Genomic DNA, 14,575 nt, shown 5'->3' with positions numbered 1-14,575 from the left:
CTCAGGGACAGTTGTAGGCAGGTTGCAACTACGATGTTAGGCATGTTTCTCTGATATCCACTAGGTGGCGGGAGACCTTTTGTGGGAATCCTCTGCAGAATTATTAAGCCTGAGCACGGGGGAAAATTTAGCCTCTGAGAGCTCACTTAATGATTTGTTTTTTCCTCTCAGTGACAAAGGAAGTTGTCTCAATGGGAACAGGAACGAAATGCATAGGCCAATCCAAAATGAGGAAGAGTGGTAAGCATGGGTAGGGGTCTAAGCAAAGAATTGTCTCCCTGGGAGCTTTGGAAACCAGTGTCCATGTTAACCTTTGCTCTCCTTGTCAGGGAAAAAGGGCCATATTAGTTGAGGTAGCTGACCTCTCATTTCCTATTGACTCTCACTCCAATTGGAAGACAGTCCTTATTTAAAGAATGGAAATTCAAAGGGAAAGCAAAGGTCACCAGGACCATGCTTTCTGGATGAACTGAAATCTAGTCAGTATTTTCATACTCAAACTACAAGTTCCTTGGGTTTAACTATTCCAGATTATTGCCTGGAAGGCTTTCAGGCTCTATAGCAGGATGTAGCTCAAGTGGCTTCTGAAGTCCCAGAAGCAATTTTGAGTTAGATGGAGCTTTTGGTACCAACAGAATATGGAAATTCTTTATAGAGTCTGGGATCATTATCTTCTGCTTCTAGTTAGGAGGTACCTTTTTGAGTTTGCTTGCTGCATTCTCTGAGCCTTGCCTCCTATATATGAGGAAGCTGTCCCAGGACAGAATTAGATAGAATCGGAACCATTAGCATAATATGATACCAGATCTTTTGTATATCTGTACCCTGGTCTCCAGGTAGAGATTTTTCTATAAATCAATGTTTTTCATCTAGGGGCAATTTTGCATACCAGGGTACATTTGGCAATGTTTAGATGTGTTTTTTGTGTCACCACTGGGAGAGGGTTATTCTTGGCATCTTTTGAAGTGTCAGGAGTGCTGCTAAACGTCTTGTAATGCATAGGCTAGTCCCCTGCAGCAAAGGATTATCTGTCCCCTGATGTCTATGCCGAGTTGAGAAACCAAGCTGTAAATGCTTTACCATTAATTGTGATACCTTATAGCAAAGCCCTTCAGGAGCTCCATGGCCATCCTGAGTGCTGGGGTACTGCTGTTTTCTGTTTCTAGGAACTAGGGCCTCTCCAGTATGTCTTCCATATGTCTTCACCTACTCCTGTCTTTGCCATAGGAGATATTCTCAACGATAGCCATGCTGAGGTTATAGCCAGAAGGAGTTTCCAAAGGTAAAGCCATATCCCCAGAGAATCTGATTCCCTGGGTTTGGGATGGTGACCCAGAATTGTGTTTCTACTAAACACTCAGGTAATATAGATTGTCAGTCTGTAAACTGCTGTGGTCTAAATTTCAAACTAGAATGTGCATTAGAGTCACCTAGAAAGCTTGATAAAAGCCAGATAGGTCAGTGGTAAACTGCTTGCCTAGCATGTTCGAAGCCCTGGGTTCAATTCCCCAGCATTGAAAACATTAAAAAAAATAAAAAGCTAACCAAATGCAGTAGCACATGCCTGTAATCCCAGTGACTCAGGAGACTAAGGCAGAAGGATCACAAGTTCAAGGCCAGCCTCAGCAGTAAGACAGTGTCTACCCTGGATCTGCTAAATTAGAATCTCTAGGGTGGGTCCATCAGTCTGTGTGGGAGTTTTGTTTTGTTTTTGCAGTACTGAGCTATACCCCCAGCCAACTTGTTCATTCTGGTCATATTTTACAATCCTTAGGTACCTTCTCTATCAGCTGCAATTGGCAGCTACCCTAAACAAGGAGAGTATCTTTGTCCCAGGAACTCAAAGAGGACTGTGGAAACTCAGACCCAACCTCTTGTTTGTGTTTTTCTCCAGCCATACGCCCTGTAAGTATATTCAAGCCTTTGTACTAATGTTGCATTGTTTACTTCTTTATGTTTGTTTTACCCATAGAGATGTTTCTCAGAAATAGTCCTCTGGCTAAAGTATAGCTACAGTAGGTGACAGCGCCTTTTTATGTACCTAGTCAATTCTCTACTGGTGGAAGGCAATGGGCACAGGTAGGGAGAGGTGGATAGAGTCTCACTCATGCAGTTCTCAGAATTAAGCTCTATTAGATATGAAGCCAACGATGGGACTCAGGAGTCCAAAGTCCTGCTATGATAACTTAGCCTGAAACTCGTTTCATTCATTGACTTATTGAACACATTTTCTACTAGCCAGGCACAATGTGACATACTGAATATAGTAACAGTTGCTTATCATAATAGAGTCTTTTAGGCCATGTAGACTGTCCTGGTTATTTAGGGTTAATGTTATTGAGTTATTAGGGGATGTTCAGGAGCTATAGTCTCAGGAGTTATAGTCTCAGCAACTTAGCTAAACTCTTGTCTCAGAAATAAAATAAAAAGGGCTGGAGATGCAGTTCAGAGGTAGAGTACCCCTGGGTTCAATCTCTAGTACCAAAAACAAAAAAACAGAAGAACAGACCTAGATAACCTAAGGGGTCATTTCTTTCTTCTGTTTTTCTTTCTCAAAAGCTGAAAATACTGCCTATTCTTTTGTAAACAACAACTCAGTGTTGGCAGTAGAATTTCTTCACCCTAAAAACTTTGACATAAGGATATAAGATTGGGGCTGGGGATGTGGCTCAAGCGGTAGCGCGCTCGCCTGGCATGCGTGCGGCCCGGGTTCGATCCTCAGCACCACATACAGACAAAGATGTGTCCGCCAAATATTAAAAAAAAATAAAATATTAAAATTAAAAAAAAAAAAAAAACCTACGGCGATCTTATAAAAAAAAAAAAAAAAAAAAAAAAGGATATAAGATTGTCTTCTGGGTATTGAACTTTAATGCAAGTAAAGCAGAGATGGGTAATCATTATAAAGAGACAAAAGAACTGTCAAGATTTGATCATAATGCAGGTTGAAAATATTGTTATAGCTCAAAAAAGAATAAGGATGGAGGGCTGGGGATGTGGCTCAAGCGGTAGCACGCTCACCTGGCATGCGTGCAGCCCGGGTTCGATCCTCAGCACCACATACAAACGATGATGTTGTGTCCGCCAAAAACTGAAAAATAAATATTAAAATTCTCTCTCCTCTTCCTCTCTCTGTCTCTCTCTCTCTCTCTCTCTCTCTCTCTCTCTCTTCTTAAAATAAAAAAAAAAAGGATAAGGATGGAAATGAGTTGATTAAGAGTAGAAGTCAAGGGGTGGGGTTGTGGCTCAGTGGGAGAGTGTTTGCCTCACATGCATCAGGCCCTGGGTTTGTTTCTCAACACCACATAAATAAGTAAAAAATAAAGGTATTGTGTCCATCTACAACAAAAAAATTAAAAAAAAATAGAAGTCAAGAAAAATGACATGTAGATAGGGCTCATCTGTGCTCTATCCATGACTGTGGGTACACTAGTCCAAGGACCAAAGGATGTTTCCTGGTCAGTGCTTCTCAAACCATAATATGCACACAGATCATCCACAAATGTTAAAATTCAGTCAGTAGGTTTGGAGTGAGGTCTGAGGTTCTGCATTTCTAACCAACTCAGAGGATGCCAGTAATGATACTCTATGGGTCACACTTTAAGTAGCCAGGGCTTGGGTGGTCCCCATCTTACTTTGAAGACAGATGCATCCAGGGTCAGACTGATAGCCCAACCAAACTATATAAACCAGCAGTCCACAGATGTGCTGATCTGTGAGTCCATGGCAAAATAAGAGAGTTGTTGGGTTCGCTAAACTTAAAAGACTTTTCTTTCTCCTACTTCCTTCTTTCCTTCCTTCCTTCCTTCCTTCCTTCCTTCCTTCCTTCCTTCCTTCCTTCCTTCCTTTATGGTGCTCCCATTGGACCCAGGGCCTTAAGCATGCTGGGCCAGTGCTTTACCACTACACTACACTCTCTGTTATCTTAAAATTTTACTCTGGAAATTAAAGACAACGACAACAATAACAAACAAAAATCTTCTGGAAATTTGGCTGGTCGGTGAAATCAAAATCTGGAACCACTGATCTGATTTCCTTTCCTTTTGAGTAATCTTTTAAAATGCATCATCCCCCATAGCTTATGTGCAGGAAGAAAGCACATGCTACTTGGAGAATGTGACTCTCTGGCTCCCTGGGCATTTACTTCTCATTACTAATTAATAATTTGGTGCCTTGGTGAGCTACTTCAGACTCTTACTTGTGAATTTTATTAGCATGAGTCAGCCTCTCCTGTTCATTCTGTCAAGATCAAATAATCTCTCAGCCTAGAGTGGGAGGTAGACCACAGCAAATTCTGTCAGCAAAGTTGCTGTCACCTTGTGAGGTCTGTGGAAGTCAGCCGGCCAGCCTCTCTGGCAACACTTCCCACTTGTACATCTCTTGCCTTTCCCTCTCTGACATTATAAAGACAACAGATGTATTATTTACACACTTAAAAAAGCAACATGCATTAGATTAGTGTTTGAAGAAATCACTTCCTTCTCAAGGGAAATGGTGCTTCTTACTAACCTCTGGTTTTCTTTGGGTCCCAAAGAGTAAATCAGAAATCTCTATAGACAAGCACAAGGGGAGACACTGGAGTTTTGGAAACAGTGGTTTGGACTAGTGTGGTATAATTTACTGCAGACCCTCTGCTGTGGGAATATGTATCATAAAGTCTCCCAGAGAGGACATTTTGAGCAATGTTTGCCAAATTTGTTTAATTATGAAATAAACCACCCACTTTTGTTTTTCCAAGTCATCATATGGGATAGCAATCCACAAAATGCAGCTTAGTGGTAGAGTGCTTGCCTAGCATGTGTGAGGCACTGGGTTCAATCCTCTCAGCACCATATTAAATTTTTTTTTGATGTTGGAGATTGAACTCTTTTTTTTGGTACCAAGGATTTTGAACTCAGGGGCACTCAACCACTGAGCCACATCCCTAGCCCTTTTTTTATATTTTATTTAGATTTAGAAACAGGGTCTCACTGAGTTTCTGAGAGCCTTGATTAATTGCTGAGGCTGGCCTCCAACTAGGAATCCTCCTGCCTTAGCCTCCTGAATTGCTGTGATTACAGGATGCACCACCACACCCTCCTGAAACCTTGCTCATTCTAAATCAGTGGTTCTCAGCTGGGGAAAATTTTGCTCCCTGGGGGACATTTGGAAAATATCTGGAGACACTTGATTATCAGATTGCAGGGCTGTGGGCATCTAGTAGATAGAGACCAGGGATGCTACTGAATTTTCTCTAGTATATGGAACAACACCCAGAATTCTCAGAGCCAGCAGCTCTGAGGCTGAGGCAGGAGGATCCCAAGTTCAAAGCCAGCCTTAGCAACTTATGAGTCTGTAAGCAATTTAGCAAGATCCTATCTCAAAATAAAAAATAAAAAGGGCCTCACTGAGTTGCTTAGAGCCTCACTAAGTTGCTGAGGCTGGCTTCAAAACTACAATCCTTTGTCTCAGCTTCCTGAGCCACTGGGACTATGGGTGTGTGCTACCACACCCAGCTTAAGATCTTTTTTTTATATTGAGTTTTCCATACTTCTCTCCTCCAGAAACTTCAACTCACTGGGTCTAGGACAGAGTCTTCAACAAGAACCTCAGGCATTCTTAAGGACATTTGCTCTTAACTCATCTCAGATTAGCTGGGAGAACAGATTGATCTTGATTTGAGGCAATGATCCTCAAACTTGGACTGGTGTCAGAATCACCTGGAGAGATTACTAAAACAGACTGCTGGGACCCCCTTCAGAGCTTCTGATTCAGAAGGTCTACTTTGGGTCCCAAGGTTTTGCACTTCCAGCAAGTTCCTGAGGGATGCTGATATGGCTGGTCCAGATGTCTCACTTTGAAAACCATTAGTTTAAATGTTCCCTCTTCTGCAGGTGGCGATGCCTCCATCATTCCAATGCTTGAGTTTGAAGAACAGCCTTGCTGTCCTGTTATCAGAGATCAGGATAGCAGTTTATCATTAGAAGACAGTGGTAATGTGAAGACTCCTGAAAATGAAAGGAAACACGAAGACCCTGACGGTCCTGTAACCAAAAAGATGAGGCTTGAGCCTGGAACTCCTGCCAGGTTCTTCACCAATGGCACAGCTCAGCATGGCAAGCAAGACAGTGGCTCGTTTGCATCAGGTGTCAGAGGCTCTAACCTCACTGTAGAAAGACTGGCCGATGTCGCCTGTGGAGCTCCCAGGAGTGCCACAGTGGTGGACATTTATAGAACTGGAGCCAAGTGTGTGCCTGGAGAAGCTGAAGACTTGAGGAAGCCAGGTGCTGCATATCACCAGGTGGGGTTGCTCCGAGTGAAGCCAGGCCGGGGAGACAGGACCTGCTCCATGTCATGCAGTGACAAGATGGCCCGATGGAATGTCCTTGGATGCCAGGGTGCACTTTTGATGCATTTCTTAGAAGAGCCCATCTACCTGTCAGCTGTGGTCATTGGGAAGTGCCCATACAGCCAGGAAGTCATGCAGAGAGCACTGATTGGAAGGTGAGAGGGCAGGGAGGAAGGGCAGTTTGAGAATATGTTCAGAGAGCCTTAAAAGTTTCCATACCTTGCCAGGCACTTGGCAAGTAGCGAATGCCTGTAATCCCTTAGGCATGGGAGGCTGAGGCAGGAGAATTATGAGTTCAAAGCCAGCCTCAGCAAAAGTGAGGCACTGAGCAACTCAGACCCTGTCTCTAAATAAAATACAAAATTGGGGGGTAGGGTTGTGGCTCAGCAGTAGAGCACTCGCCTAGCACATGCGGGGCCCTGGGTTCAATCCTGAGCACTACATATAATTAAATAAAATAAAGGTATTGTGTCAACTACAACTAAATACACACACACACACACACACACAAAATTACGCTGGGGCTCAGTGGTTAAGTGCCCCTGAGTTCAATCCCCGGTACCAATAATAATAATAATAATATTATTGGGGCAGAGTGTGGTGGCATATGCCTCTAATCCCAGTGACTCAGGAGGCTGAGGCAGGAGGATCACAAATTTGATGCCAGCCTCAGCAACACAACAAGACCCTCTCTCAAAAAATAAAATAAAGCCAAGCACAGTGGCGCACACTTGTAATCCCAGTGGCTTGGGAGGCTGAGGCAGGGGGATCAGAAGTTTAAAGCCAGCCTGAACAACTTAGTGAGACCCTGTCTCAAAGTTGGAAAATAAAAAGGTCCGGAGCTGTGGCTCAGTGATTAAGTGCCCCTGGGTTCAATCTCCAGAATCACAAAAATAAAAATAATAACAATAATAATATTATGACTCAAAAGTTTGAATAGAGCCCTGAGTTCAATCCCCAGCACTGCAAAAGAAAGGTGAATATTTAATATGAAAGATATTCATAATATACCCTATTTTATTCAAATGTATGATATGTCAAGATCATTGTACTGTCATGTGTAACTAATTAAAACAAATTAAAAAAAGATATAATATTTAAAGACCAATTGAGGACATAAAATGAGCTCCATTTTGATCTTGAAGTATATATATACATAGAAATCTGTAGGAGGATGTTCACCAAGATATAAGTGATGATTATCTCCAAGTTGTGTATTGTGAGGAATTTTTTCTTTGTTATTACTATATTTCTAATTTTTATAGAGTATACTTATGTTGTCAGTATAGTATAGAACCCTTCAATATTAATTTTAATTTTTTTAAAAAGGTGAAGAATTACCGCACTGATGAGTTTTCCCTAAGGGAGGCAGCCAAGCCTGATTAATGCTATAGTAAATGAGAACCAGAAGAAGCCATGGCCAGGGAAGTGTCATGGGCTCATGTGAAACATACAGCCTCTGGAGGAGATTCTAAAAAGCAGCACCTGAATATGACCCAGCAGTTCCACTCTTCAGTACAATCCCAAGAGAAATGAAAACATATACCCCACAAAAACATTATGTATTACTTATGATAGCCAAAAAGTGAAACAGCCCAAATGCCCATCAGTGGATAAACAGATAAAAAGAATGCAGCGTATCCATACAATCAAATATTCAGCTATAAAATGGATAGGAGTGCTGAACCTTGAAGACACCTTGCTGAGTGACATTAGCCACATGGTGTATGATTTCATTCATACAAAATGTCCAAAAGAGGCAAATCATGGGGCTGGGGTTGTAACTTAGTGGTGGAGTGCTTACCTAGTAGGGTGAGGCACTGGGTTAGATCTTCAGCACCACATAAAAAATGCATAAATAAAAGGTATTGTACTCATCTACAACTAAAAGAAAAATTTTTTTAATTAAAAAAAAGGGCAAATCAAGACAGATTAGTAGAGGGGAGGGGAGGGGGGATAGTAGAGGATAGGAAAGGCAACAGAACACAACAGACACTAGTATGGCAATATGTAAATCAATGGATGTGTAACTGATGTGATTCTGCAATCTGTATATGGGGTAAAAATGGGAGTTCATAACCCACTTGAATCAAAGTGTGAAATATGATATATCAAGAACTATGTAATGTTTTGAACAACCAACAATAAAAAATTAAAAAAATTAAAAATTAAAAAAAAAAAAAACAGATTAGTAGACGCCAGGGGCTGGTGAAGGAAGCAGAGTGACTGCTAATGGGTGTGAGGTTTCTCGGACTTGGAGTTGCTATCTACACAGTTTTACACCAGCATCATGTTGGCATCTAATGTGTGCAAAAGATACAAAAGGAAAAAAAATAAGCTTTTCATTTGGCAATATTTTCAGTTTCTGGTGTGTTTGAAGGATTTCCTGGAAAGCAGTTGCCAACAGGTTAAAGATTCTGCTTCAACTTTCTCAAACCTTTAGCAAGAATGTATTTTGAGGGCTGGGGTTATGGCTCAGTGGTAGAATGCTCGCCTAGCATGCTTGAGGCACTGAGTTCAATCCTCAGCACCACATAAATGTAAAATAAAGATACTGTGTCCATTTTAAAAACTAAAAAATAAATATAAAAAAAAAAAAAGAATGAATTTTGATATGACGTAGACTCAATTCTTAGTCATCCCTTCAGAGTGATAGGAGGGGCCTTCCTCCACCCATAGGCGCTTACCATGTAGATTCGGTCCTGGCACACATTCTGGTCCCCAACATAATGAACAAGTAGATTCACACATCTCCCAAGGCCTTTGCCTCCCGCTGAGGCTCAGGGATGATGATGTGGTCCACAGTCCTAGATCAGTCTTTCTGGAGAAGTGCACCTGAACTGAACACATTTTCCTTCATGTTTAGGTGTCAAAATGTCTTGGCTTTACCCAAAGGTTATGGAGTTCAAGAACTGAAAATACAGCAGTCAGATTTACTGTTTGAACAGAGTCGCTGTGCAGTGCAGACAAAAAGGGCTGACAGTCCCGGCCGACTTGTTCCATGTGGGGCAGGTAAGGGATCCAGGTTGGACTTGCCTAGTATAACTTCTCCCCTGACAGACTAGTCTGGGAGGGTCTGCATCCTCCCAGCTTAAATAGGCAGTTTACCACTCTAGTAGTCAACAGTGGAAATGCCCACACCAGGTTAAGTTTATGGCTATGTGACCCTGAGCAAATGAGTTACCTCTCCTGGGCTCAGTTTCTTTATCTTCACATTTGAAGAGTATTATTTATTGTGTTTATTATGAGGACTAAGAAATTCTATCACGTGCATTTACTCTGTGTCTAGAATGTAATAAACTTTCAATGAAATTATAAGTTATTATGATAATGAATCCTGAACCACTTTATACTGTCGTACCCTAGAGGCCAGACATCAAAGTAAAATTATCCAGCTCTCATGGTCATGTAGAGTCAGAGAAATATTTTTATTAAAATTTTCTGGCATTCATTGGAAACAAACCAGTTTTAACCACAGAATTTTACCTTTTTGCAGCTATCAGCTGGGCTGCAGTTCCTGAGCAGCCATTGGATGTTACTGCCAATGGCTTTCCACAGGGAACAACAAAGAAAGGAATTGGAAGTCTTCAGGCCAGGTACAGCATGTTGGGGCATGAAGAGATGGTGACTGTGAACTTACACCTTCACTGAATAATTCCAGAACATTTTCATTGCCACCCCCCGCACCAAGAAAACTTTATCCATTAGCAGTTAGTTACCTGCTCCTTCCTCTCCCTAGCACTTGGAAGCTTAATTCACTTTCTGTCTTCTTGGGTTTGTCTCCTGGACAGTTCATATGAATGGAACTGTACAATATGTGCCCTTTTGTGTGTGGCTTCATTCACATAACTTATTTTCATGGTTCACTCATGTTGTAGCATGTATTAGTACTTCATTTCTTTCTGTGGTTAAAAATATTCCGTTGTATGAATATGCCACTTTTAGCTCATCCATTCATGAATTGATGAGTACTGGGGTTGTTTTACTTTACTTTTTGTCTATTGTGAATAATGTAGCTATGCCATTTCACATTCCCACCAACAATGTGAAAGGGAATTCCATTACCCTCCATCCTGTGCAATTCTTGTTATTGTCTCTTTTTTATTGTAGCTATTCTGCTGAGTGTGAGGTAGTATCTCATTATGGTCTTGATTTACATTTCCCTAATGACTAATGGTGTTGAGCATCTTTTTATGTACTTATTATCCATTTGTTGTAAGCTGCTTTTTTTTTTTTTTTTTTTTTTTTTTTTTGGTACCAGGGATTGAACTCAGGAGCACTCGGCCACTGAGCCACATCCCCAGCCCTATTTTGTATTTTATTTAGAGACAGGGTCTCACTGAGTTGCTTAGCTGTTGCTGAAGATGGCTTTGAACCCGTGATCCTCCTATCACAGCCTCCTGAGCTGCTGGGATTACAGGCATGAGCCACCGTGCCCAGCAGCTTCTTTTTTGGTCTAGAAATTGAACCCAGAGGTATATAACCACTTAGCCACATCCTCAGCCCTTTTTTTATTTTTTATTTTGAAACAGGATCTCACTAAATTGCTGAGGCTGACTTTGAACTTGGGATCATCTGCCTCAGCCTCTCGAGCTGACATGATTATAAGGTGTGTACCACCACCATGCCTGGCCATTTTTTATCTTCTTAAGACAAAATATTTGTTCCCATTCTTTGCCCACTTTGTTAATTTGTTTATCTTTTTAGTTTGCATTTTAAGCCTGCTTTATATACTGTGGATACTAGTCCTTTATCAGATATGTGATTTGCAGATATTTTCTCCAGTTCAATGAGTTGTCATTTCACTTTAGGATCATGTCTTTTAAAGCACAAAAATTTTAAAAAATTTTGATGGAATTAACTCTACGTATTTTTTTCTTTGGTTGATTGTGCTTTTGGTGTAATATTTAAGAAACCATTACCTAATCAGATTTCCTCAATGTTTTCTTCTAGTAGTTTTGGGGGTTTTGCTCTTATAGGTTAGAGCCTTTGATCCATCTTGAGTTGATTTTTCTGTGTGGTGGATATCCTCACCACATGTATGTGCATACCCAGTTGTCCCAGCACCACTTTCTTGGAAAACCTGTTTTTTCCCTCGACAGATTTTTAAAAGAAAAATCCCTCCTTCACTAGGGATTCTGATTTATGTAGGTCGGCATCGGCCAAGCAGCAGCATTGGTGAAGCTCCCCAGTGATTGGGTTGGCAAAAGGGCATCTGGAAACAGGACTCTGCCTCTTCAGGCTGGCTCTTGCCGAAGTGTAGGGTTTGCGGGCTGCTAGACGTGAGACCCAGGTTTCATCCCTGCAGGTTCGTGCCTATGCCCATGGGGCACCCTTTCTATTGCCTGGCCAGTGTAGTCCCAATGCTTTTCCCTCCCTGTGAGCCAGACATGGTCTGTAGTAGCTGGGGCGAGAGGGCTTCAAGGGAGAGGCTGCTCCACCACAGGCATTTCTGTCTGTTTGGATTGAATTGTCACCAGTGTGACTGCTCTGGAACTCCTACAATTTACAAGTAGTCCTTTTTATTCTAAATCACTTTTCCATTTCTTTGTTATACCTTTTAAAAAGTTGTGTTGTAATTTAAGTTCACAGATGGATTTGTTTTTTGTTTTGATGTGCTTATTTACCTGTCTCAAAACAACCCATAAAACCCAGCTTGTATTCATTTCTTTAGTGTTTTGTTTTTTAGATTAAAGGTTTTCTCCTCACAGCCACGAAGTGCCAGGGTTCAGACAGCCTACATAGCAGACCCTGCCTATCCCTAGAAGCCTAGGCTGTTGAACTGGAATCTTTTTCTTTCTTTTTTTTTTTTTTTTTTTGTGGTGCTGGGGATTGAACTCAGGGCCTTGTGCATGTGAGGTATGACTCTACCAACTGAGCTATATCCCCAGCTGAAATTTTTTTTTAATATTTTTTTAGTTGTAGATGGACATAACTTTTGTTTGTTTATTTTTATGTGGTGCTGAGGATCTAACCCAGGGCCTCACACGTGGTAGGCAGGCGCTCTACCACTGAGCCCCAGCTGAAATTTTTTGGAGTAAAGATATTTAGACCACTCTTTCCCCAGGGGAGTTCCTGGTTGCAGGACACTTTTTGTACTTTTCAGGGAACCAGCTCTGAGCGTAGAGCAGGATGTGTGAGCAGAGTGGGTCATGAGGGACAGGACCACAGGTTTCCTGCTGATCTCTGTGTCTGTTGTCAGTGACAGCCTTGCATCTCCTCATGTTGGCCCCACCCAGCTGAGTGTGGCTTCCTTTTGCTGCTTTGCTCAGGGAAAAAAAAAAAAAAATTGTTCTTCTTTGCTGTGAGTCTAAAACCTTTAATCTGAAGAACTCCTCTCAAATACCACTGCCTTCTGGCTCAAAATCTGTCTTTCTTAAGATTCCTATGGTGCTTTTCTGCAGAATGTCCCAGTATGCCAGTCTTACCTGTATGATTGAGAATGCCTCATGTTCTGATCCTGCCTCTGTCTCCCAACTGTCTGGGTTATTTGAGGCAAATCCAGTTGCTCTCTGGGCCTCAGTATATTCATATCTGTAAAATGAGGATAGACGATCTGAGGCCTGACATATTGTGGATGTTTCTCCATTTAGAAGGCAAACTCCAAGCAGGGAGGAAGTATAAAAAGAGTAGAAGCTTTGGGATTGAAGAGATCAATGTTTAATTACTGACTTTCTTTCTCCCCAGTGATATGGACTTGAGCAAATTATTCGATCTTTGTGAACTTGTTTCCCCAACTATGAAGCAAATTAGCTGCTAGTATCTATCCCACAGGAATAATGTGAAATTGAGTAAGATGGAGTACATTAGAGTGTGCAGTTTTTGTCAAAATCGGTTTCCCTTTTAGTCATCAGATGAAGCTTTATATCATTATAACGCATGAAGGAAGCAGAATTGCCTTTATTCTAAGACCAACAGCTGCTTCAGAGAAAGATTTTCTCACTGCTCATCCCTGAGTGCCAGCATTGTGGGACCACCTTCTTTGGAACTACAGGGAATAGAAATCCTAATGGGTTTAGAGATAATGTGGTAGACTAGTGTAACATTAGAAGGAAATATTTAAATCTTTGTGTATTTTTACCAATAATGGGGTAATAATAGGAAGTAGATAAGGTCTCATTTTTTTCATTGCAGATGGACACAATATCTTTTTTTATTTTTATGTGGTGCTGAGGATCGAACCCAGTGCCTCACATGTGCAAGGCAAGTGCTCTGCCTCTGAGCTAAAGCCCCAGCCCAAGATCTCATTTTTGAAAAGCTTAATTTTACTCTGCCTTTCTTTGCCCTGAAGAGACAAATTCTCTTCCCATGCCAGTAGAGAATATCCTGGAGAGATCATTATAGGGTTTGTTGACTCATAAGAGCATGAGGGACTTTTAGAAAAATCCAAGTGTGTCTGAGTATGCTAGTAAGGAGAGTGCTGTATTTAAAATGTCGGTTTGAATTCACAAGCATATATGTATGTGTAGTTTTCCTTGCTCTTTTTCTGGTACCAACTAGTGATTTTAAACAATTCACAAGGAAGAACCTAATACTTCAGAATGTTATCCTCCTTGCCAAAAGGACCCAGGGCTCCCTGCAGAGCAGCAGCTAACAGCCACCTAGAAATTATCAGCCTCCTTGGATAACGTCAGTAGCTTTGTTGAGCAGGTCTCTCTCTGACTTACCAGTGCAGTCATTGTGTTCTGCTGTTGAATAGGGCTTGAGAAAAGGCTTGCTTCTTTGGAGAGAGCTCTCCAGCGGAGGAAAGGTTTCCAGCATTCCCAATTTACCTTATTTTATTTTATTTTTTCCAGTGTTGGCAATAAAATCCAGGGTTTTACACATACTTGGCAGTCACTCTACCACTGAGCTATCCTCCCATACTCCCAATCTATCTTTATAGATGTAACATCTTAACAATACTGATAAGGTGACCTAGGCTAAAAGTGTTCTTCTGGAAAGCAGAGTGTTGAAAACTTATATAGATCTAGTCTCGAGATATGTACAGTAAGACTTAAAAGTTAAGCTATCTAGCACAATGACTTCTGCAGTAAGGCTGGAGGCCTTGACATTCCACTGCCATCAGAGTGGTAAATAGAATTCAGTAGGTCTTTTTCCAGTGAGATTTAGGAGGCATGTTGAACCTTGATGTGGATCTGTTCTCCAGGCTGCAGATGATACATGGTAGGTTACTAAGGCTCTTGTTATTGTGACTGAAAGGCCTCAACATATTTCACTAATACTCAGTAATAATTTAATAAATTG

The 14,575-nt window shown here is 41.3% G+C and overlaps 1 protein-coding gene across 15 annotated transcripts in view; it reads left to right on the top strand.

Moving 5' to 3' along the window:
• The window catches only part of Adat1 (adenosine deaminase tRNA specific 1), a 30,456-nt gene that overhangs the window by 2,777 nt on the left and 13,104 nt on the right, over positions 1-14,575 (top strand). For 11 of the 15 annotated variants that reach the window (XR_006849820.2, XR_006849821.2, XM_046434857.2 and 8 more), the window contains 6 exons: positions 172-240; positions 1,228-1,282; positions 1,775-1,905; positions 5,874-6,483; positions 9,195-9,340; positions 9,825-9,924. Coding sequence is in view for 12 of the 15 variants with exons in the window: in XM_046434857.2 (XP_046290813.1) it covers positions 172-240; positions 1,228-1,282; positions 1,775-1,905; positions 5,874-6,483; positions 9,195-9,340; positions 9,825-9,924 (1,111 nt within the window). In the remaining 3 variants the exon portion in view is untranslated. Of the gene's footprint in view, positions 1-171; positions 241-1,166; positions 1,283-1,774; positions 1,906-5,873; positions 6,484-9,194; positions 9,341-9,824; positions 9,925-10,860; positions 10,938-14,575 lie in introns of all 15 variants that reach the window. The other 4 variants (XM_046434862.1, XM_046434861.1, XM_046434863.2 and 1 more) reach the window with 2 other exon arrangements.

Source organism: Marmota monax, unplaced genomic scaffold, assembly GCF_021218885.2.
Source record: "Marmota monax isolate L192 unplaced genomic scaffold, Marmota_monax_Labrador192_F-V1.1 WCK01_AAM20220418_F8-fsc00024, whole genome shotgun sequence".
In the NCBI taxonomy this organism is placed as follows: domain Eukaryota; kingdom Metazoa; phylum Chordata; class Mammalia; order Rodentia; family Sciuridae; genus Marmota; species Marmota monax.
Note: the sequence above shows the minus strand (reverse complement) of the source record. Positions and strands in the feature narration are given on the sequence as shown.